Genomic DNA, 25,500 nt, shown 5'->3' with positions numbered 1-25,500 from the left:
CAAATGTCAGCAGAGCTGGCCTTTCCTGTCACACCACCAGCAGAGACTTCAGATTAATGAGGAAAAGATGTTGCTGGCCTGAAGGACTGCCGCTAAGCAAGGTGCCCAGTACACAGGGTTTGCTTTGTATATGGGCAGCTCCCCATTTCACAAAGGTCTTTTCTGTTTCCGATTCTTTCTCCTGACCCTCCAGGCTTCAGCCTTACCCGGTCTGGACAAGGGGTTGCTGTGGCTCAAACCCCTGGGGGCCAAGACCAGGTGAGCGGTGAGCTTCTGAAGGAGAAATTCCCAACTGTAGGTGGCTTTGGGAGGGAGGGCGCACCAGTTAAGTTCTGGGAGAAAGAAATCCGATGCAAACATGACATCCAAGGCCCCAGTCAGCAGTATGACTTCCTAATTCACAGATCTTCTGTAGACATCTGAACTGGACCTTTGGCATTGGCAGTTTCTGTGGGGAAGCTGCATGGTAATGACCAGAAGGAGAAGAGTTGCTTGAGGAGTGGCACAGGCCCATCATCACATTCCTGCTGCTCCGAGGCCCAGCACAAACTCCTCTCTGCATGGGACACAGAGCACAGGTGATATGTCCAACGTCACGCTGTCGATTTTTCTCCAAAGGAAACACGCAACTCACGAGGAATTCCCTATTTCATCACTAAAAAACAAAAAAACAAAACAAAGCCCAACGTGCAGACCATGGTACGAGGTTGCAGTTTCATTCTGAAACGTCCCTTTCCACTGGAGAACCTGTTCTTTTTTGCTGTTGTCAGAGGTACGGCACAATATCCACGGTCTGGTGTGTACAAGGCATCCCTCCCATCTGCTTCTATAGCGGATATAAAATGTGCAATAAATAGGCTTCTGTTTTCAGTAGCTGTTGGTGAAAGATTCCTTATAAGGAAAGGTTTGTCAAAGGTGACCTTGTTATAATTTCAGGTTGTGAAGAGAGGTGAAAAGTAGTTCCCTGGTATCATAGTTTGCAAACAAAGCATTTATTGTAGAAAATGTTTTATTGGAAGATACTTTATTTAAAAAGTATCCTTTTTAACTTGTACGAGCTCTTCCTTGTCTGCCTGCCTCCATTCTTTGCTGCTGGTTGGGTATAAAGGTGTCAAGCAGTTGCTTCACGTTGTATTCATATTAATGGGACGTGGTCATTGTTTAGCTTACTGTTTGTCCTCAGTATGATTCAGTGGCCCTGACATCTCTTTCCCCCTCTGAAGCTCAGGCCTCTTCTCCTCGCCCTGCACCCGGAGGGCTGGGTGTTTCAGTTCCCTCTGCTTTTGTTTTGCCGGAGGGTGTGGAGAGCAGGGGCCTGGGCGGTGTTGCTGGCCATTAGATTGGGGTGATAGCCTGTGATTCTCTTCTGCAAGGTCATTGGTAGTCCAGTTGCATAATGTACTCCACTCAGGCAGGACTGGATGCTCCTGGTGTCTGGGGATGGGAAATTTGTCTAAAGGTTCCTAAATTCTCCAATTTCAGGGTGGACCTGTTGAAGCATTGCTTTCAACAAAGGCAACGAGACTCAGTAACCCACTTCTCCTAATCCCTTACCCTTTCCCCCAGCAGCTTCGCCTGTTTCCCTACAGTCAGAAGAGAAAGTCAAATAAGACACACGGAGCTCATGAGTTTTGGCCACTGTGATGTAATCAGGGTGGGAGAGAGGACAGGATGGGAAAGGCGTGGGGGTGCCAACTGAAATCTCTATTTTTGTAGAAATCTGGTCCTGAGTGTCACCATCTTCTGTCTTAACTCTGCAGCCTTTCTTTGCTACCACAGAACACCCCAGATGGCAAGTCCTACTTCTGGAGACTTACTGTGAGTGCAGGGAGGGACTTGTATCCTCGAAAGGTTGTGGACATTCTTTCCCGGGTGGTCCACTCACCCCCCATTCTCCCTTCTTCCCAACGAGGGATCTGATCATGGTCTTTTTCCAACATTCCTTCCCCCTCACCTGTCTTTGCTCGGATCTGTTTCGTGAGGAAGGAATCACGTTCATGTGTGACATTTACTAGGTTTCCCTGGCTCCCACTTTTCAGTGATCATAGGAAAAAGCCATTCCTTCCTTCCTGGTTAGTATGCTGCTCATATAGTAACTTTTGGCTTTTAATTTTAGGAGCTTCATTTACTTCGGGGAAGGGAGGTCCTGCAGTTGAGCATTATTTCATCTCCTTCCCCAGAGTCGTGCAAATAGTGCACACACACTGAGCCCTCGCCGGTGCGCCCGTCTCCTCATCTGCAGGACACAGCTTAGTGTGGCAGCTGAGGCCCTGCCGACCTCACTCTCCATCCCTCTCGAGAAGTCCGTCCTCATGCTCAGACTCTGCTTCCAGGTGCTGCGCACACCATGCCGCTCCGTGCCCCTCCGCCCTCCTATGGTCTCCTGTTGTTGAAAGCCCTTCTCTGACACATCTGTCTTCTCTCTTCCCAAACACACTCCACAGTCCTACCAGGTACTCCCCAAAGCTCTGGTCCTTGTGACCAACTAGCGTCCCCCACCCCATGGAGGCAGGGTCTGCACCTCCTCTCACCTGCCTGGCATGTTTCTGTCATTACATGTGGCACAGTTGCCCTGTCCTTTGGTATTGTAACCATCTGCACTTCCGCCCCTCTCCTCCGTTAGATGTGACTCTTGAAGCAGGAATAGTTTTTTCTGTACCAGCGCCAATGCCTAGCACATAGCAGGTCAGAAAATATACATTGGTTAAAATCGGTGAAAATGAAAAATGGTACTTGTACACATTGGACTACTACTCAGCCATAAGAAAAGATGAAATACTGCCATCTGTAACAACGTGGATGGACCTCGAGAATATTATGCTAAGTGAAATAAGTCAGAAAAAGGCAAGAACCATGATTTCATTTCACTCATGTGTGGGATATAAAACTGAAACTCGTGGACACAAACAGTAGTGTGGTGGTCGCCAGAGGGAAGGGGATGGGGGGTGAAGGGGGTCCTAATATATGGTGATGGGAGAAGATATGAGTTTGGCTGGTGGGCACACAGTGCAATATACAGATTTTGTAACATAGAAACCCACACCTGAAACCTGTATGTTCATATTGTATTGACTATTGTCACCCCAATCAATTTAATAAAACAAAAATGAGCTGGGAGGGCTGCTCTTCCATGGGGTTTACTTCATAGCAGACCTTGGAATCCTTCCACCAGCAAAGGTGCTAAGAATAAATCTGTTGTGGAATCTCCTAGCCACTTGTTCTTTCATTGCAATCAAGTGCTTTAAATACGTTAAAAACATTTCCCATGGACAGCCCAATCTAATCCACTCCCCAATAACCAAAGAATCTGAGAAATAGAAACAGTCGCGGGGGGGAGCATCCCACACTTGTAGTAATAGCATTTGCTCTCTGTGGGCTATGCTTTTATTGTATTTTTTTTTTCCTCTCATAGCATTAAAAAGGGTCTTGAATTATCTTTGATCAGCTCTTCTTTCAGTGGATAGCCTTTGAAAGGAAAAAGAAACAAAGTAAATGAGGGGAAATGTATTTTTTAATATGTAAATAAAGTATCTAACAAAGTACAGCAAAAAGGTTTAATTTTTAAACTGAATTGATTATCCTAAATTCAGTAGATGTTACTGCCAGATCCCTCTAAAAGACACATCATCTAATAACATCTAATGTTAAATATGTTTTAATTGTTCAGAGTAAATATAACACTACTGGTAATTACCAGTGGGAATTCTATGAATGTGGTTGGGTTGTGTGCAAAATTTAATTAAGCTTCAGATCCTCCGGCCGCCCATTCTGGCCTACTGAGTTGGAGCCTTCTCAGACATACCTCAGAAATGGCCTTGGGCAGAACCACCTAAGAATCAAAGTGGACGAAGGGATCCAGAGACTATTGTTTTATTACCCTTGAAAGATTTAGCTGTATTTTTACCATATTTACTTTTACATTTAATTGGAATGTGAAACATTTGAGAAAACCATTAAAATAATTTCCAAAAGAACCATATACTTTATAAAGAAGAAAATTCTTATAAAATGTTCCTGCTGCTGACTTAGGATCTTTACTGCAGGTAAATGGGCAAATACAGCTGGGTACAGAGAAATACTTTTTTTTTAAAGGAAATTAAGGTACAGTAACAGGCAGAATAATGCCCCCCCACAGATGTCCACATCCTCATCATCAGAACTGTCAGTGTTTTGTTACATATCAAATATATAATTGTTTGTAAATGGAATTAAGGTTGCTAATTAGCTGACCTTAAATAAAGAGGTTATCTTTTTTATTTTTTAATCCCTGTGAGCCCAATGTACTCAACAAGGGATGCTGCCAACATCTCGAGGCTTCCAGCCCCTTGGAAGGCCGTGAATTCATGTTGTCTGTGGTAATTTGTTACAGCCGCAATAGAAAACCTAATACAGGTACATTTATACAGTGTAATGCTACGCGGCCATTAAAAATAATACTTAATAAGAATACCTAATGATGTGGAAAATATCCATGGTATATTGTTAGGTTAGAAAGGCAGATGAGGGAACACCATATACAGTAACATAAAACAAAAATATTCACATACCTGTTTAGGTAAAAAACTGGAAGATATATTATTCATGGTTCTCTGTGGATGCTGGGATTGTTTCCTCCTTTATCTGTATTTCCCAAGTTTCCTTTGTAATCAGAAAATTAAAAGTTAAATGTGATTGACCCTCAAGCCAAAGATAGATTACTCTACCAATAGCATTTTATCTCCTTTCCAAAAAGTTTATTTTCAAGAAGGGATGAGTTATAATAAATATAGTAAGCTCCTGTAGGTTAGCTTGCACCCATTTCTTACTTTACCAAATTTCTGCATCCTGAACATACTTTATAAGATAATGTGGTAATGCTTACCTGCTTTATTTTTGGAATGTTTTTCTATGAACTAAAGTTCGTAACCTGGGCCATATGAAATTAGAAAGTATTTTTGTTATGCTAAGATTAATCTTTGAATGACTTTTGTATTCATGGTATCAGGATTGATTGCCATAGCAGGATAGCACCTGTATAGTGTCTAAGACCAAAATCTCAGGTGATTGAATTTACCTTCCTGGGTTCAGCTGGATGATCCCTTTTATCTTTTTATACAGCATTCACTACTGGCACCCATCATTGTTAAAAAGTCACTGCCTTCTTTTCATGCTTTATGTATTTGACTTTCATTAGTGGTGGTTCTTATTGTTGCTCTTTATATTTGTAGAGTACATAATTTGAAGGAAATTAAACCTCTCCAAGCAGGATAAAACTGTGTTTAGTCATTTTATTTGATGTCAGGTGCATTTTTAAAGACTATTATTTATCTACACAAATAAAACCGCTAAACTTTAGTATAAAGACCTGGTTCCGAGGCATCGCGCCAAATGTAATTATTTAGGGCCTGGGAGGCAGCCGACTGCAGGGACCAGCGTGGGCTCCAGCATCAGGTGTGCTTGGGGTCGGTGATGGCTTCAGCTCTCACTCTGTGCTCCTGGCAAGTTACCTAACCTCTAAAGCCACCTTTGTAAAATGAACTGTGGCTATCAGACCTCCTGGGGTTATTGTGAGAAGTAAAAGAAATAAAAACGCCTTTCCTTGTGTAAGTAATCTGTAAACAGTGGTTATCATTATAGCTGAATGCCCTTTTTTGCTGTCTTATTTAAATGACACAATTTAAGAAAACTCAGGAACTGCTTGTTTGTATTCTGTGGTTATTTCAAGGTGTGTTTTCTTAAGTGTGATAAAGTAACAACATATGTGACAAGAAGCCTCCGTTGTACAGAAAGCTAACTGGCAGACGTGACAACTTGTATTTGATCTCTGTGTTTATGATAATTCTCTATCACTCATTTGAATGACAATTCGAACCTGCAGCTAGTTTTTCCAAAATGCCTTATAAAGGGGGGTGTAATCTCTCTTCTCCTGTGACAGGGTATAAAAGGACCAGGGTGTTTCCAGGTGCAAGTCATAAATGAAAAGGAAAACACACCGGTGCTTCAGTTTGGGCCCTGGGCTCTCCCAGGGAAATGATGGGAGTCCTGGGACCATCTTTCTTTTAGGTAAATGCATGAAAAGCGAGGACATTGGGGAATTTTAGTCCTTGGTGGACAGGTGTGAAAGTTACGATTGAAGGTGCATATTTAACAAAAACAAGAGCACCTTCCTGGAACTTACCTTCTCCAATCCCCATTAAGGATTTTTTATGTATATGCTGAGCTCAGGCCTGAGCGTTCCTTTGTCAGACAGCAGTCATGTCGAAGCCTCAGACACTGTTGCCACAAAACCCAAAGCATAAAACAATCACTTAAAGCAGGTATGTTTCTTCCACGTTAAATTCAAGTGACGAAAAGAACCAGGTTATTCATGTAAAAATGAGCAGTAAAAGATAAATTCTTAAATCAGATTTAAATAATCAAATGAAATATCATGTCTTGGTTTTGCTGATTTGCTTTCCTCCTTGGAATACGTGATTAGACTGAGTGGAGACCCTGGCACCTTAGGATATTCCCGAGGACAAGTTTGGGTTATCAACTTTGTGCTAAATGTAGGTATAAAATATCGTTTCCTGCTTTAAAAGCAAACTGCTGAAAGTTAAATATTAGGTCATTCAGAAAGTGTATAAGGTTTCACAATCATTGTTTTAACACAGAAATCTGTTTATTAAACCCAACAAAACAGAAAATTATGCCAGCCCTCAGTTTTTGAATTTTCATTTAAATAAGCAAACTCTAAACTCACATCTTAAAAGATGTTTGTGCATCTATGTATTTCCAAAATACTCATATTTCAATTAGATTTTCACATTATATTCACCAACAGTATCACAAATTTTTTTTTTTGTTTTTTACGTAACTGTAAGGAACAGTAATTCTAGAAACACGAGAAGAAAAAAGCATAGCAATGTCCACAGTTACAAGAAAAAGTGCACATTACTTGGTCACAATCACAGTCATTACTTGAAAAACTATATGTAACAAGTAGATAAGAAATATCACTGATGCCTAAAACTGAATTATCAAAAACTGAATGACGTAAGTTTTACATGAAATAAGGCAAATTCAGGAATGCACAACGAATCTGTAATCCAACCAAAGCTAAACAACAGAAAAAAATTGTACAAGAAGCATAAACTGATGGACTCCCTAAATATCTTAAAAATAGGCTTGCCTCAGTGCACAAAGAAAACACCATTTATGTGTACCCACACTATAAAATCGGAAAGAAGGGCAAAGGACAGGGAATCGGAGGGGCCAGTTCATTGTAAGTTGCAGCTGCAGCCACCAACAGTCCGTTACATCATCTTTACCTAGAACTGTAAATCTCACAGATCATATCAGGAGAGGTAATGGTCTTTTTGGAAACTATGTCTGAAATAGAGAAATGAAAACTAAACTACACACGAGTGCAAATTTTCAGATTGTCACTTGCAACCTCTGAACATTCAGCCATCTACACCCCTGTCTTAGAGGGGTGCCTGTAAGATAGCAGCGGCAATCTGGGGTGAGCTGTGGGAAACCAAGGTGTGATCTTCCCCCCTCAATGATATGTCTCTTTTTAATATTAAAAAGTTGTGTGGTGGAAACCTCTCTGGTAAAGCTGCAGTGTTGCGTGGGATGCTGGGGACCTGCCTGAGTGCAGAAGTGCAGGCTTCTCCCCGAAGTAGTTCCTAAAAAAACGATGTAAAGAACGGAGGCGAGGGTTTTTCTCCAGCGTCATGTGTTATTTTTTTGTAGAAAGAATTTGGAAAGAGGAGAAGGCAGAGGGATGTGGAAAAGGTACTTACAGTAGTTTCTCAAAACGGTTTTCTTTTAGGACCTATGAAAAAGTTACCAAAGTAAAAATGACAATTTTGAATGAAAAACAAGTTTTCTTTTTATAAAAATTACATATATATTTTTTAAAATACAAGATCCTTTTCATGGTTATAACCTGTAGCAAGAAGAAATTTTGGCTTTTTTTTTTTTTTTTGCCAGATACTGCAGCTTTCAGTCCAATAAGTCAGTAGCAAATTCCACTAATATTTCAGTTGGATCTTGAACTATTTTTTATACCACAAGCTTCTTCAGTTTTATCCTTGAATTGGGAATATACAGCCTTTAGTTTTATTTTTGCCCCAGATAGTTATGTTGACACACTAAAACAAAAAGCAGTAGGCTGGACACAAGGTATCTCAAGTACTTCAGAGGTCAGTTCCTTTGAAGCACCTTAACACATCACTGTATGGATCAAGGACAGTGTGGCATAATGGAAGTGTTTCTCTTAAGACTGCGCAGTGACACCAGAAGCATCTCTGCTGGGAAATCAAAATGTCATTAGTGGAAACTGCAAACTTAGACCTCAGTGAATCGGATCGTCATTTGAGTCAGTTCTGTTGTAAAATAAGATTTTCCAGTTCATCTGCAGAACGCAATAAAAATGCAGCCGATTCTCGATATCCTGCCACAAGCTGTCTCACTGCATTGATTTCAGTTGGACTCAGCTGGGGTCTGGAGCTTGAACTGCTGGAGGAGCCTGAGCTGGTCGCCAACTGCCTCTTCATGCTGAGATCGGTGGGCCCTAGAAAAAATTATCATGAAATTAGGCACAATTTTGGTTCTAGTACGTTGAACATGAGCATAAATTGTTGACTTAATGAATGTATTCTTTCGTGAGAAGCTGCTGATACCTTAATCAAATACGTCTCTCAGAAAGACTAATGAGCAGCATTGATGCAAAATGAGAGGCTGGGAATTCTTTTAGGATCTTTGTCTGGCTTCTGGCAGTTACCTCTCATTGTGGAAAGACTGTCTCTTTAACATGTGCTTTTAAGAAAATTCAATTTTAAGCCTACCTGCCACGTGTAGAAGTTCCTCTGTACTACTGTAAAATGATGAATTACAAATGTTTTTTATTTGCCTTATTTGTTAAATAATTTAGACCCTGCCAATTCAGAAGTTGAAACATCCTAGATTGTTTCTTTTGCTTGAGGAATCTGTAATTCAGCATTACTGGCATTACAGAGTCTGAGGAGCTCATTAACATGTTTAGAGTTCAACTTTTAAGTGGCACAATATGGACGTGAAGTGGGTACTTTTTTGTTTCACACCAATGCTTTTTTTCGGTTAGGTTGACTATGACTAGAAATGTGGACATATTCGAAGGAAGTTTGCTTTAGGAGTCGCAGTAAGTAAATGATTAGTGCAAACAATGCCACAAAGAAACTGGACTTGGAATACTGCTTTAGGTGTTGACATCCCTTCTGTATTTGCAAAAATGCGCATCAAAACTTTTTTTTTTACATGTTATCTAAACCAAGTCAGATGTCTGCTTTTTGACAACATTTTGTAAGTTCTTACTTACAAATAATTTGTATTTCATCATTTCTTATGTATATATGCACCACATCTCTTTATCCAGCCATCCGTCGAAGGACACTTACGTTGTTTCCATGTCTTGGCCACTATGAATAATGCCGCAGTGAACATGGGTACATGGATCTTTTTGAATAAGTGTTTTCAAGTTTCCCAGGTAGATGCTTAGGGGAGAGATTCCTGGGCCACATGCTAGCTCTGTTCTTGAGGGACCCGCGCACTGCGTCCCATAGCGGCTGCACCGATTTACGCTCCCACCGGACGGGTACGAGGGCTCCCTTTTCTCCACAATCTCTCCAACGCTTACTTGTACTGAGAAGAGCCATTCTAGCGGGCGTGAGGTGGCAGCATTGTGGTCTGCATTTCCCTTATGGGCCAGTTACATAGCTACAGAAAAGAGGCTGAGCTCCTTTCCTGTGTCTGTTGGCCATCTGTATGTCCTCTTGGGAGAAGTGTCTGTTCAGGTCTGCCCGTTTTTTAATTGGATTGTTTGTTTTTGTTGGGCTGTATGAGTTCTTTGTGTACTTTGGATATTAGCCCCTTATTGGAGGTATTGTTAGCAAATATCTTCTCCCCCTATTTGGTTGGCGACTTTTTTGTTTTGATTTCTTTTTGCTGTACAGGAGCTTTTTAGTTTGATGTAGTGCCATTTATTTCTGCTTTTACTTCCCTTGGTTTGGGGTTAAGTTCACAAAAACCCCTCTGAGACCAAGGTCCATAAATTTAATGCTTATGTTTTCTTCTATATATTTTACTGTTTCAGGTCTTATATTCCAGTCTTTAATCCATTTTGAGTTAATATTTGTGTATGCTATCACGTAGCAGTCTAGTTATATTTCCGTTTTCCCAACACCATTTATTGAAGAGGCTTTCCTTTCTCCATTGTATGTTTTTGGCTCCTTTGTCAAAAATTAGTTTCCCACATATGTGTGGGTTTATTACTGGGCTCTCAGTTCTATGCCATTGGTCTGTGAATGATGGAATATTGCCATTTGTGACAACATGGATGGATCTTGAGTGTCAGCTGACTGAAATTAAGACTTTAAAAGGACAAGAATCATATGATTTCACTTATATGTGGGATATAAAACAGAAAGCAATAAGCAAACAGAACAAGTTCATAGACACAGAAAACAGTATGGTGGTTACCAGAGGGAAACAGGTGGGGGAAGACTGAAGAGGGGTCAGACTTATGGCCATGGACAGAGACTAGACCCTGGGTGGTGAGCGCACAGTGCAATATACAGATGTCATATTATAGACTTTTCTACCTGAAATAACAGTATCTAGAACATTATATAATGCTCTATCTAATCATGTTAATAACTATACATCGTTATTATTAACCAATGTTGCCCCCAATAAATTTAATCAGACAAATAAATTTGTAGTTATTTAAAAATCTCTAATTCAGACATCAGTAATTGCTGGATTATTTATAAGACTTGACTATATACCTAAGTGTTCAGTGTTACAGTTCTTATCTTTCATTAATTGCTATAATTACTAAATTTGCAGTGAGTAATAAATGTAAAATCCTTGAATACAATATAACTAAGCACTTAACTAAAGGCTTGCTCAAAATTGCAATGATTCTATAACTGAAAGTATCGCAACAGATTTTTCTAAACATACACCTTTGTGGAGTACACGGCGTTCATTTCATGGACTGAACGGGGTGTTCTCTTACCCTTTTAGTTCTCTGTGAGGCCTGGAGGTAGGTCAAGACCCAGCCCCTGCACCCTCTGCTCTGAAAGGAGACTGTCAGCCAGGAGCAGATTTCCTCGCTGGGAGTTTAATTAGGACAGAGACAAGGCTAGTGCACCAGGACTGGCACCTGAGAGGAACCGATAGCCACTTCTGCTGCGGCCTCTCAAAGCAAGAGTTCGCTCCCGTTTGTTCATCTTATAAACCTGTGATACACAACGAGCTGGAAGGGGGGGAGGGAGGTCACACCTGCCAACAGTTTGCTGAACAAGCATTCAAGCAAATCATTAACAGCAATTAGTTTATTTGGAAAGTTTTGAGTGGATTTATAAAGCATTATGACATGGCATGACATGAACTACTTAAATTGTTTTCTTAACATTCAGGAATCCCAGTACCAGTACAAATGAAAGAAAACAGAAAGGCTTTCCCTCTCCGCTACGTAGATCTCTAGAGCGTGGTGGCCTGGCTATTTCATTCGAAGGTGTAACATTTTGCGATGGTCTTGCTGCCAAGCCAAATTGCTGATGGGTGCCCTTAACTGGAATTGAGAAAGGGTGGGACTAGGGCTCCAGCTCTTCTTGGGGTAAGAGACATTGTTATTTTATTCAAATAGTCAGCCCTTGGTATCCGTGGGGGACTAATTCCAGAACCCCTGAGGATTCTAAAATCTGTGATGCTCAAGTCCCTTATATAAAATGGCATAGTATTTGCATATCCTTCCATATACTTCATCTCCAGATTACTTAATACTTGACACAATGTAAATGCTACGCAAATAGTTGTTATACTGTATTATTTAGGGAATAATGACAAGTCTGTACCTGTTCTGTACAGATGCCACCACTGTCGGCCTAACTGTGGGGAGATGTCAGCAACTAGGTAACTTTTGTTCTCCTCATATGTTTTCCATCCGTGTTGGCTGCATCTGTGGAAATGGAATCTGCACTGCAGTTCATGGATTACTCTCCACCTTTGGCTCCATGGTATAAGCTTCCAAACTAAGACGGGGCTTCCACTTTTTTGAGATCATTATTAACACAAGCAACTATATAGATAGCTCTATAATTTAGTCGCTCTTCATACCTCTGTTACTTTGTTTTCTGGAAGAAAGTTGACTTCATTATCTTTCTTTTGGATCTGTAGGGGATCAGGATTGTGTATAAATCAATACCACAAGGAATTATTTTTGAGTATTTAAAACTTCAAAGTGATTTGGTTAGGTAGGGAAGCAAAAATATATGAAACATAAATATTCACAAATGGACAAATTATTTAAGGTGCCTCCCAGCAATTCTCCCCTTACTAGGGACTCAGACTGTCCCCCTTGGAGCTTCTCAACAGTTGGGTGGGGACAGTAGAGCAGGATGACTAGTCCCATTTTAAAGTAGGTGAAACTGAGTTCCATACAGGTTCCCTGGCTTGTCCAAAGCCATAAAGAGATACTGGTCCTTCCACCTGCGTCACTGTGGCCCAGCTCAGAGGAGATTTGAGTAGTTAGGTAGAGGAGGCGAAATGTCCCCACAAGAAGAGCAAGCAGAGGTGTGGTGTGTAGGGACTGAGGGGTGCTGGCTAAAGCCAAGTCGCGATCAGACTGTTTATTTTAAGCCAGAATTTATTTCTATTTAACAATGTTCAAGAGACTATAAATGGCCCAACGGCCCAGAGATGTCCGGGTTTAATATAAGATCATACTGAGGCCATGGCTGTTGGTTCCTTCATGGCTAGAGCCTCAATTTGATCCTGGTTAATTATGTGCCCCATAATTCTTAGAGTTGGGTAGCAGTGATTTCCTCTGACTCGAAGCATGTTTTATAAATGACCATCAGTCCACGAATGAAGAAAAAGCAGTTACCAGAAACAATGACTACATGTTTGCAAAGTCTACTCCAACATCCTTCCTGCGTTACTCTTTGAAACCAGGTCCTCTGATTATCAGCTTGGGTACCTGAGATCACGATGAGCCTCATCTGGTATTGGGTAATCCTTCACTCATAAGTTTGGAAGTGCTCTCTCCTTTTCTGTTTTTTGGAAGAGTTTGGTAGAATTCACCAGTGAAGCCATCTTGTCCTGGGGTTTTGTTGGGTGATTTTTGATTACTGATTTAATATCCTTACTAGTAATCATTCTGTTCAGATTTTCTATTTCTTCATGATTCAGTCTTGGTAGGTGTTGTGTTTCCAGGAATTTACCCATTTTCTTCTAGATTGTCCAATTTGTTGGTATGTAATTTTTCATAGTAGTCTCATGATCCTATGTACTTCAGTGGTATCAATTATAATAGGTTCTCATTTTTGATTGAGTCCTCTCCTTTTCTTGGCAAGTCTGCTTGAAGGATTGTAAATTCTGTTTATCTTCTCAACAAACAAGCTCTTAGTTGCATTGATCTTTTCATTGGTCTCAGTTTCTATTTCATTTATTTCTATTCCAATCTTTGTTATTTCCTTCCTTCTACGAACTTTGGGCTTGTTCTTTTTCTATTTCTTGTGGTGTAAAGTTAACTTGTTTGAGGTTTGCATTTATTGCTATGAACTTTTCTCTTAGAATTGCATTGCAGATTAATTCCAATTGAAGGTTAAGCTGGAAGTTTGCAATAGAAAAGTGAAAAGAACTTTGAAATATATGGGAATTTACTTATGCTCTTGCATCAAGGACCAAAAAACATTGCTGAGCCTGTAATGTGTGCTCAGTAAATATATAAACTAGAAATTTGTATGGGAATAGAGATCTAATGTCTTATTTAAACTTTGACAGTATGGGGTGCTTATTAGGCAGCTAGCCATTACTTGTGACCAAACAATGTTGGTCGTCTGCAAAATAACTTTAGTACAGCAAAAGCGTCCCATAAAAGCATTGTTTTGCCTTGTAGTTTTAGATTAAATCAAGAATTTTTCATTTCTGTAGCTGAATTTCCAAAGCCATTCATTGTTTGATAATAAAGTATGAGAACAGTTCATCAGACTGCTGTGTGGTAGTACAAATCAGGACGTTCAGATTCTATTGGTAAAATTTCACAGAAGTGATGATGATGAAATTTATGGGAACAAATGAAGTTAAAGTGGACACTGTTTCAACAGACCATGATGGATGCAAGTTTTTTTACACAAATTTTGTAAATATTTCCAAATGAGCCTATTGTTGCTTCATGCCTCCTAACAGATTTCTCTTCAAGTTGTACCGAATTAGTTTTTTTCTTATTTCATTCATACTATTCAGACACTGATTGTTAGAAAAACAGGAAAGTAGTATCAGTAACATCAACTTATCAAAAGACAAGGAAAACCACGAAATCAGTCAAATTGCTTTTTTAAATTAACTATTGATATTGTCAATATCTGTTTCGTCAACTCTTCAAGCACTGTTTTTTCCATAATGCTAACAGTCAAACAAGTTTATTTTCCCTGGACACATTCCTTCAGCCACTGTGATCAAACAATTTAACAGACTCACCATGAGTAAGTGAATTACTTCCCCTGACTGACTAATACATGAACCGCTTGGAAACTTACTTTGATTGCAGGCTCATTTTCATTTTATATTTGATCAGATGTTTTATAGAGCTATTTTATTAATATTTTCATACTCTTCTGCCAAAGGGTGAAGAAATTAACTATGAATCTTCAGTATCTAGGCTAAATTAGCTAATGTATATGAAGCATTCAACATAGGGCCTGGATTACAGCAGATACACATTACTAGGTTCAGTATGCTAATAAGTTGCATTTATATTCACAAGCGATTGCAATATAATTTGCCTTTTTAATACTGTTCTGGATGATAGGATTACCGTAGCATCACAAAATGAGCCAGGGTGCTTTTCATTCCCTTTTCTTTTCCCCTCTTTTAAATCTGTTTGTGTGAAATGAAGATAAATTATCTAATCCTTCAAGTTTGAGTAAAACTCATTTGTAAACCATCTGGGTCTGATTTTTTAATGGATAGATTTTTACAGTAATGATTCAATTTAATCATTAAAGGTACATTTAGAATAGCTATTCTTTTTATTGTCTATTGGTCAGTTATATAGTTATCACTATTATCTCTCTAAATTTTCAGGTTTACTAGCATAAAGATATTAATCTTTTAATTTTTTATCTTGTCTCTCTTTTGAATTATTTTATGCTCCTTTCTCTTGGTTTGTCTTGTCAGATATTTTTAAATTCTGCTTTTGATTTTGGTTTTCTCTATTGCTTCTTTGTTTTCTATTTAGTTTCTCCATTTATTTTCTTCCGTAGTCTACATTTTCTGTTTCTAACTTCTTGAGTTAAAATGACTAGCTTATTATTTTTTTCTAATGTGTGTACCACAACCACTTTTCTATCCCCCAAATTAAATATGTAGTGTTTTCATCTTCATTAATAATAGCATTGTGTTCAGAAATATTTATCAGTGTATTAGTAATTCTCTGGTTGTCATCAGTTGCTTAGGTGGTCAATATGTCTGAAAGAATGTGTATTATCAGATAGTTGGGGGTAGGATTTAGATATAACCAGATTAAATTTTAATTATTTTTAAAATCTAAATGTTTTCCTCTATCCATTAGTTTCTGAGAGAAGTGTTACAAGTCAATGGCTATGATTGTGGATGTGTCAATTTCTTTGTGTAATTTTAATTAATTTCAGGTTATGTTATTGGGGCACATAGTTGCTAGACAATTGTGACTTTCTGAAAAATGATTCCCTTCATTATAAGGTAGTAAGTTTTTTATGCTCCAAAGCTTTTTATTTAAGAGACAGTTTTTGACATGTATAAAAATTTCCTTTACTCTTAGAAGATTGTTTTGTATGGGTCTGTTTTATTAAATTAGGGCTACATTTGACTTATGCATCTACCTAAGAATTTGCCCTTTAACAAATAAAGGATTACAAGACATTGAGTTATCCCAGTCCTTCTCTTAATACCACCTTTAGGGGCTTGAGTAAGAGAGATGGTCAAATGCTATAGTTCAGTGGGAAATATTTGTTGTCACTGAGGTCTGTGTCAAACTGAAGCCACTTATAAACCCGTTTAGGCCTACTGTAATTCTAATTGTGCCATCAAATACTTTACTCCTCTTGATCTCATTACATTTACTCTTCTCTAATAAACACTTATTAATCAACATTAGGTGACAAAGAAACAGGGTGTCTATACAGTCTGTAACAAGCTGCTGGTATACATATTCTACAGACATTGAAGAAAACACAAGAACCAAGATGTAGGTCACTGTCAAGGCCAAGTAGCTGTTTGAGGCAGTAGGCCTGGAGAAAAGAGGAATATATAGATCACCCACAAATTATGTCTTCTTTCTAGAATAACTAAAAATCAAACACTGACAGCAATTACAGGTAGAATTACATCTCTATCATAATACATTCCCATGTTGATTTGTAGGCAATTTTGATTGTTTGCTTTAGATTACAATAGTCAATATCCCATACATTTTTAATAAATCATACCTGATTGTCCTGAGACAAATTTAGCTGAGTCTTTATATACTTCAAAATGTAAATCTCTTTGACTTGCCTTTAAAAATCCATCTATTAAATTTTCCTTTCATCAGGTCTCTCTGTATTTCATATTTTTATTCCTATTGTGTTAATCCATTTGTATCTTATTCAAAGAGAAAAACTGTAAACATCTCAGCATTTTTGTTCTCATCTCTATACAAGCAATTTGAAAAGACTGACATTTTCCCCATTTGCCTTCCTAGCCCTTTGTCTATTTATATTTGCTAATTTCTGGTATTCAGCTCTGTAAACTGCCTTTCAGTGTGTGGCCTTTCCATTTGAACTTCAAATTCAGTATTTTGTAGAGGCCTGATTAATTATGCTGATAAACTGTAGGGTGACCTAAAAGCGTGAGTCACTGTCCCAGCAGTCATAGAAATTTTTGAGCATGCTTCTGTGTTCTGACTACTTTTGGCTTGTGTGAAAAGACACAAATACTGCAGTAGAGAAGGGGAGAGAGGAGTTACTTTTTAACCTTAGTTGAATCAAATATACTACATGAGAGCGTAATTAATTGTTGTATTATTTATGTATTTATATACCTGTATCATTTTCCCCTAAGTAACAGGAAGCAATTCCTAAAACCAGAACACAAAAGTGTACATTTATTATTTTTTAGAGAACTGAGGTAAAAATACCAAATTGTTTGTTTGGACTATTGGGTTCTGACTCTTTTGGGCCACTGTTAAAGTCTTACCTTTCCAATGATTTCCATAGATTAGTAGGAAGTATAGTAACAAGGATCAACATAATACCCCTCAGTAAAGACTAGATATTTTTTATTCATTTACACTTTTATTTTGTTCCATTTTTAAGGGAACAAAAAACCAATAAGCCATCATTTTAAATGTCAGTTGCAAAATTTATTCAATTTATTTCCAGAAATGTTTGAAGATACTTTACAGATGTAAGTTAAATGAATACTCCCGTGTGGTAAAACACTGATAACTCATTTGGACTTGGACACAGCTTTCATCTCCAAATAATGAAATCTCATTTAATATACACACGAAAAGATAAGATCAAAACTAGCAAGTGGAAAACCTGGGTTCAAGTCTTAATGCAGAAACTTTCTAGATATGCAAATTGTGATTTTGGGCAAATCATTTATCCCGGGAGTCAAGTAAAATGTGACTAATACTACTATTCTTGTCTATTTGTGTTATTAGAGCAGGATAAATGAAATGAAATTATGACTGTTAAATAGTCCAATAAATGTGAAATATTCTTAAATGGGATCCTAACCTTGTCTTAATTTCTCAATAGTAACAGGATTCAGGAAAGGATTAAAGTTTAAAGATTTAGTTTAACAGTGAGTTATATCAACTTAAATATAGTCAAGATTCTCCAGAGAAACAGAACCAATAGGGTGTGTATAAAATAAATGTGGTAAGGCATTGGCTCGCTCAATTATAGAGCTGGGGAAGTCTCAGGATCAGCAGTGGACAAGCTAGACATCCAGGAAAGCTGATGGTGTAGTTTCAGTTGAAATCCTAAGGTCTAAGAACCAGGAGAAGTGATGATACAAGTTCCAGTCTGAAGCCTGGCAGGCTCAAGACTCAAGAATTCCTAATACTTCATTTCAAGTCCAATAGCAGGAAAATACCTACTTTCTAGCTCAAGGTACTAGCCTTTAGGTCTTCGTTTGATTGGATGAGGCCCACCAACATTGGAAAGAGCAATTTCCTTTACTTAGTCTACCAATTCAAATGTTAATCTCATTCAGAACCCACCCCCCCAATAATGTTTGTCTAAATGTCTGGATACCTCATAGCCAGTCAAGTTGACACATAAAATTAACCATCACATCCATATCTTACTCAGGATAATTTCCCCTCTGGTATATCACTTTTAATGTTTAATAAGAGTTGCTTTCTGTTTGATATGCTCAAAGGTAATAGGAATTATTTAAAATTCCCAGATACTGAGCACACAGCCACATAGTGTTTATACTCTAGTGATTAAAAATGTGGGATAACAACAACCATAGCAGAAACACTGAGGTAAGATGTGAATTAGCAGAAATACTGAGGTAAGACGTGAATTAGTGAAGTAATAATACCTCTGAAATTGGGATTACTGTAACTTTTTCTAAATGAAACATGTAACGTTATCTAAAGGTATGTGATGATTTTGTAAAAATTTGTTATTAAAATATAAATCCCAACAAAATTTTTAAATTGGGATTACTAACAATCAAGTTGATAGTGTTACATTTTTATAATATAGTAATATTAACTGACTCTCAGCTTGGTCTTTATTATGGTAGGTAATAATTTTTTAGCAAAAACTCCTTAAAATACATCTTATAGAATAATTTGTCTCACTGACTGTTTTAAAGAACAAAATTAGAGACTTTTTTAGCTACTTTCCAATATTCTCATCACTATCAGTAATCTAAAAAAATGGTAGGTTTCTATGACATATTTCTATGCATGTATTTTAATCTTACAGAACTCACTGTAGGTTGACAGAAAAATTATAGGATATAACGGACTCCATATATGACATATTTACATAACTGGATGTAATGTCAGCATCATGACAAAGGGATACGACCCTTTCATATCTCCCCTTAAATTTACAACTAATGGGACATCTATAATTCAGTCTGCTTAGCATATTGGGACACGTAGGAAAAGCAGGACAGGGACAGATGCTTGTGGTGGAGCCCAGTAGCAACAGTGAGGACATGACTACAGCCTTGTGGCTATAGCAGTGTCACCCAGAGAAAAGCAAGTAGAACCATACTTATCTCCGGAAAAATACATTTCAAGAAGAAAAATAAGAGACAAAGATGTACATTTTATAATGGTAAACGGGACAATCCATTAAGAATACATAACATTAATACATATGTACCCAACCTGGGAGCACCAGAATACATAAAGCAATTATTTAAAAACCTCTGCAGCCAGTTCCTCATGCATGCTCTTGTGTGTAACATCAAGAGAAAGTCCAGTCAATGGAGAGCCATCACTAAAACAGGTAAGGGTCTGTGGGCAAGGGAGAAACCACAGGCTTGGACTATAGTGCTACCTTCTACAAAACTGAGAATGAGAAAACCCCAACAGCAACAATAAAAGTATATCCCCCCTGAAGGAAACTAGTAAAGATTTCATGAGGTGTCTATAGCTGGAAATGTGAGAGCAACAACACAAAGCAAAGGAACATGAGGTGTGATGTTTTGCAACCTAGCCGATCAATTCAACAAACTTCAAGAAAACCCAGAAAGACAACTCTGTGAATAGGGGGGAAAATACATGAACAAAGTGGTTTACTACTAAGGTAGAAATCATAGAAAAGATCCAGACAGGAGTTCTGGAGCTGAAGTCAATGAATATTGCAGTAGACAACATCTGTAGTTAGAGCAAATGGAAAACAGAGTAAGTCAGGACAGAAATTTTGATACAACCCATTGAGAACAGAACGAAGAAGAATGGAGTCTACAGGAGCTATGGCATGCCATCAAAAGAACAATATGTATTAGAATTATGATTCCAGAAGGGAAAGAGGTTCCCAAACCTGGGGGGATAACTGGGCATCCAACTTCACAAAAAATAGTATCTTACTCTATCACCTCAAAGCAAAAAGGAATGCTCTAAGACACATCACAGTGAAACTGACAAAAAATCGAAAGTAAAGAATTCTAAGAGCAGACAGGAAAGAAAAGATTGTACCTAACATACAAAGGAAATCCCCAGAAGGCTGTCAGCAGACTTCTCCCCAGAAACCCTACAGGAGAGAGTGGGATAACATAGTCAAAGTGTTGAAAGAAAAAATTGTCAGCCAAGAAACTCTATATGGCAAAGTTATCTTTTGGATATTAAGGAAAAATAAAGACTTCCCAGAGGAACAGAAGCTGAGGGAGTTAATCACTACCACACCTGATCTGACATGAAAGAAATGCTGAAATCAGGTCTCCAAGCTGAAAGGAAGGCTGGTCAGTGACATGAAAACAAGCAAAAGTATATAACATGCTGGTAAAGGTAAATATACACTCAGATTTAGAGAACTCTAAATCTGTCATTGGGTGATAATCGCATGATTAAAAGTAGTTACTCTGATTGAATGAATACAAAATATAGAGGTTAATGACATCAAAAATATGAAAATGGGCAGTAAAAAAGGGTACAACCTTTGTAAGCAGTTGAAGTTGCTATCAGCTTAAAATGGGCTCTTTTGTCTGAGATGTTTTATGTAAGCCTTATGGTAACCACAAATCAAAAACCTACAGTACATTGATGGAAGAAAGAGACAGGAAACAGCATACCACTACAGAAAGTCACCAACTTACAGAGAAAAAGAAATAATGGGAATACAAAAAACAAATTTATAAGTCCTTACATATCAATAATAGCTCTAAGTGTAAGTGGATTTAACCCAATCAAGAGCTACCGAATATCTGGATAGATTTTTTTAAAAAGACTCAACTATATGATGTTTAAAACAGATTCACTTCAACTTTAAGGACACACAGAGGCTCAAGTGAAGGGATAGTAAAAATGTTCAACACAAATGGAGAAAAGAAAGGTGAAATTAGCTATATCTACACTGGACAGAAAAGTTAGCTTTAAACAAAAAATGGTAAGAGACAAAGAGGATCATTATATAATGACAAATGCATCCATTCATAAAGAAGGTATAAGTATGCATCCAATGAGTACCTAAATATAATAAGCAAATACTAGTAGACCTAAAGAAAGACATAGCTAACACAATTATAGCAGGGCTCTTCAATACCCCATTTTGAGCAATGGGTAGATCATACAGATAGAAAACCAGGAAACATTGGACTTGAACCATACTAGAGACCAAATGGAACTAATAGACATTTGTAAAATATTCCGTCCAACAGAGGCAGACTATCCATTCTTCTGAAGTGCACATGGAATATTCTCCAGCATAGATTATATTATGAAACACACAAAAGTCTTAGTATATTTAGGAAGATTGAAATCATATGAATTATTTTTTCTTATCACAATGGTATAACACTAAACATTACCAAAAAGAGGAAAGCTGGAAAATCCACAAATATGTGGAAATTCAGCAACACATGCCTGAATAAACAATGGGAAAAAGGGATATAAAAATATATACAAGAAAAAAAGAAAATGGAAACAATATACAAAAACCTATGGGATTCTGCAAAGGCAGTTCTAAGGGGAAAGTTTATAGCAATAAGTGTATAGTTTTAAAAAAATAGGTGTTTGTTTGTTTTGTTTTTCTTTGAGATGTTTCTAACTATACCCGAAGGAATTAGGGGGGAAAAAGAGCTAAGCCCAAAGTTAGCAGAAAGAAGGAAATAACAAATACCAAATGAAATGGAGACCAGAAAAAGAGAAATCAATGAAAATATGGGATTTTTTTTAAAGAAGAAAAACCTGAAACTTTTAAGCGAGACTCACCAAGAGAAAAAGATAGGACTCAAAATCAGAAATGAAAGGGACATTACAAGTGATATCACAGAAATACATAGGATAATAAGACTACTGTGAATAGTTTATGCCAACAAATTGGACAACCTAGAAGAAGAAACAGATATATTCCTAGAAACATACAATGTACAGGAAAAACTAGAAAATCTGAATAGACCAATAAGAAAGGAGACTGAATCAGTAATCAAAAGTATACCAGTACATAAAACCACAGGACCAGATGGCTTCAAGAGTGACTTCTACCACACAAAGAGGAATCGATGCCAATCCTTCCCAAACTCTTCCAAAAATTTGAAGAGTATGGATCATGTCCAAACCAATTTCATGAAGCAGGCATTATCTTGATACTAAAGCTAGATAAGGACACTACAAGTATAACCAATATACCTGGAAATATAGATGCAAAAATTCTCAACCAAATAGTAACACATTAAAAGGGTTATTTATGCACCATGATGAAGTGAGATTTATCCTTGGGATGCCAGGATTGTTCAACAGATGCAAATAAATATGTCACATTAATAGCATAAAGGATAAAATTTATATGATCATCTCAATAGACGCGTAAAAAGCACTTGACAAAATACAGCATGCTTACATGATAAAATCAACATTGATTTAAAAGGAACATAATTTAACATAATAAAGGCCATAAAGAACAAACCCACAGCTAATATACACAATGGTGAAAGAATGAAAGCTTTTCCTCTAAGATCAGGAACAAGGAAGCTCACTCTTACTTCACATAGTACTGTAAGTCCTTGCAAGAGCTATTAGGCAAAACAAAGAAAAAGCATCCAAACCACAAAGAAAGAAGTAAAACTTCTTTGCAGATTATAAAACCCTAAAAATAAGATCCAAAAAACTGTTGGAATTCAGTAAAGTTACAGGGTATAAAATCGACGTCCAGGGATCAGCTGTATTCTGTACACCAACAAAAAATAAATCTGAAAAAACTGTCCAATTCACAATGACAAACATTTAGAAATAAATTTAACCAAGTCAAATATCTGTACAATGCAATCTGCAAGCCTTTATTTAAAAAACGGAGATGTAAACAAATGGAAAGATATCCCATGTTCATAGATCAGAAGAATTAATATTGTGAAATCATACATATTACCCAAAGCCATCTATAGATTCAATACAATGCAACAATCAAAATTCCAAAGGCATTTTTCACAGAAATCATAAAACAATCTTACACTTAGCTTTGGAGTCTTCTTGTGGTTCCACACAATCTTTTAAAAAAAGAATAAAATGGGAGGCATCACACTTCCTGACTTTAAACTCTAATACAGAGCTATAGTAATTAAAATTGTATGGTACTGGCATAAAAATACACACCAACAAAAGAAACAATCAAGGGTCCAGAAATAATCCCTCACATTTACAGTAAACTATTTGTCATGAACTCTCAATAGGAAAATGATAGTCTCTCTTCAACAAATGTTAGTAAAACTGGTTATCCACATGCAGAAAATAAATTGGAAACGTATCTTACACCACTCACGAAAATTAACTCTAACTAGATGAAAGAATGAAACATGCGACCTGATACCACAGAACTCCTAGAAGAAAACATAGGGAAGAAGCTCCTTGCTATTGGCCCAGGCAATCATTTTTTGAATATCACACAATAAGCATAAGCAAAAATCAACACTTAGGACTATATCCAACTATAAGAAGTTTCTGCAAAGCAACAGAAAAGGCAAATAATGGCATGGGAAAAAATATTTGCAAACCACATCTAATAAGGGGCTAATATCCAAAAATATATAAAGAATTACTACAACTCAGTAACAAAAACTAAACAATCTGATTACAAAATAGGCAGAGAAATAAAATAGACATTTTTCCAAGGAAGGCATACACATGGTAAACAGGTACATAAAAAGATACTCAAATCACTTATCATTAGGTAAATGTAAATCAAAACCACCACAGTGAGAGATCAACACAACTGTTAAAATGGCCATTCTCGAGAATGGCTGTTAAAAAGATACGTCTTGGCTAGGATGTAGAGATAAGGAACACTTGTACAATGTTGGTGGGAATTTAAATTAGTGCAACCATTATGGAAACAGTATGGATGTTCCTTAAAAAATGAAAAATGTAAGTACCATATGATCCAGCAATTCCTGCTCTGAGTATTTATTCAAAGAAAATCAAAGCATTAACTTAAAAAGTCACATGCAACGCCCACGTTCATTGCAGCATTGTTTATAATAACCAAGATACGGAAACAACCTTAATGTCCATCGATGGATGAATAAAGAAAACATGCACATGCACACACACACAATGGAGTATTAGCTGTAACAAGGAAATCTTGCTCTTTGCAACAACATGGATGGATCTTGAAGGCATTATGTGAGATAATACGGCATTTGTCTTCTCTGACTTATCTCACATACATAATTGAAAACAAAACAATACAAAGGGTGGGTGGTTGCTAGGGGCAGGTTGTAGAGGTGGGCAAAATATGTGAAGGGGGTCAAAAGGTACAAACTTTCAATTATAAAATAAGTCATGACGCAATGTACAGTATGATAACTAGTTAATACTGCATTGCATATTAAACAGTTGCTAAGACAGTAGATCTTAAATTCTCATGACAGGAAAAACTTTTTGTAACTGAATGGTGACACATGGTAGCTAGACTTGTAGTGATCATTTTGCAGTGTACTTAGTACTGAATCATTATATTGTACAACTGAAACTAATATGACAATTATACCTCAATTAAAATGTTTTAAGAAGCAGTATTTAGAGATAGAATGTATGCGCCTGCCTTCCCTCAATGACTTCTTCCCAAATATTTAAATCAAGAGACTTAAAAGTTAAGCAGAGTGATTTTTATGAACCTAGACACAATATTTCCTTGTATGTGAAGGCAGACAGGGTGGATGCATTTCCATAGAGGTTAATGTCCTCCTCTCAATTCTCACCTCTCTTTTTAAGTTGAACTGAATGCAAATTAATACTTTACAAGAAACAAGAAATCATCGGAGCTGGACAGAGTAGTGGAAAAAGAATGCCCTGTGGAAGGTGAGAAAATGAAAGAGGTGGGTATATTAAAAATACACACACAAAAAAAACATACGTCTGCTTTCAAAGATCACACCAAAAATAAACATAGTATGACGACCTGCATTCATGAATGTCTTTTCAGGAACAACGTGTTAAGAAAACATGATAATCCCTACAATATTGCCCCAAGGAACACTAAGAGCAGTTGATAGTGCCAGAAATGGACACCAGAAAATAAGTCCTAATGTACAAGCTATTTTTAGAATCACTCAGAGTACTCAAGAGGATTAGATTCCCTAATAGGTTTAACTTACCAGAAATAGTTTCTCCCTAAGACTACTAAGATATTGTCCAGAATGTTAGTCACTGCACATTTAGTTTTGTAATTATTTGTTAATTGTGAATTTGAGTGAGTGGATCAAATAGCCATGCTGGAGGAGAGAGTGCACTTGTGTGGACTCCCACTAGTTCCAGCAGCTGAACGTGGATGGGAGGAG

The 25,500-nt window shown here is 37.4% G+C and overlaps 1 protein-coding gene across 11 annotated transcripts in view; it reads right to left on the bottom strand.

The window, feature by feature from the left end:
• Positions 1-6,625: 6,625 nt before the first annotated feature.
• NOL4 (nucleolar protein 4) overlaps positions 6,626-25,500 on the bottom strand; it is a 244,283-nt gene continuing 225,408 nt past the window's right edge. For all 11 annotated transcript variants that reach the window (XM_081149207.1, XM_081149210.1, XM_081149209.1 and 8 more), the window contains one exon: positions 6,626-8,539. In XM_081149207.1, coding sequence (XP_081005333.1) covers positions 8,346-8,539 — 194 coding nt within the window. In that variant the 3' untranslated portion in view covers positions 6,626-8,345. The remainder of the gene's footprint in view (positions 8,540-25,500) is intronic.

Source organism: Miniopterus schreibersii, assembly GCF_964146895.1.
Source record: "Miniopterus schreibersii genome assembly, chromosome: 10".
Taxonomy (NCBI): domain Eukaryota; kingdom Metazoa; phylum Chordata; class Mammalia; order Chiroptera; family Miniopteridae; genus Miniopterus; species Miniopterus schreibersii.
This window is presented reverse-complemented; position numbering and strand designations above follow the sequence as displayed.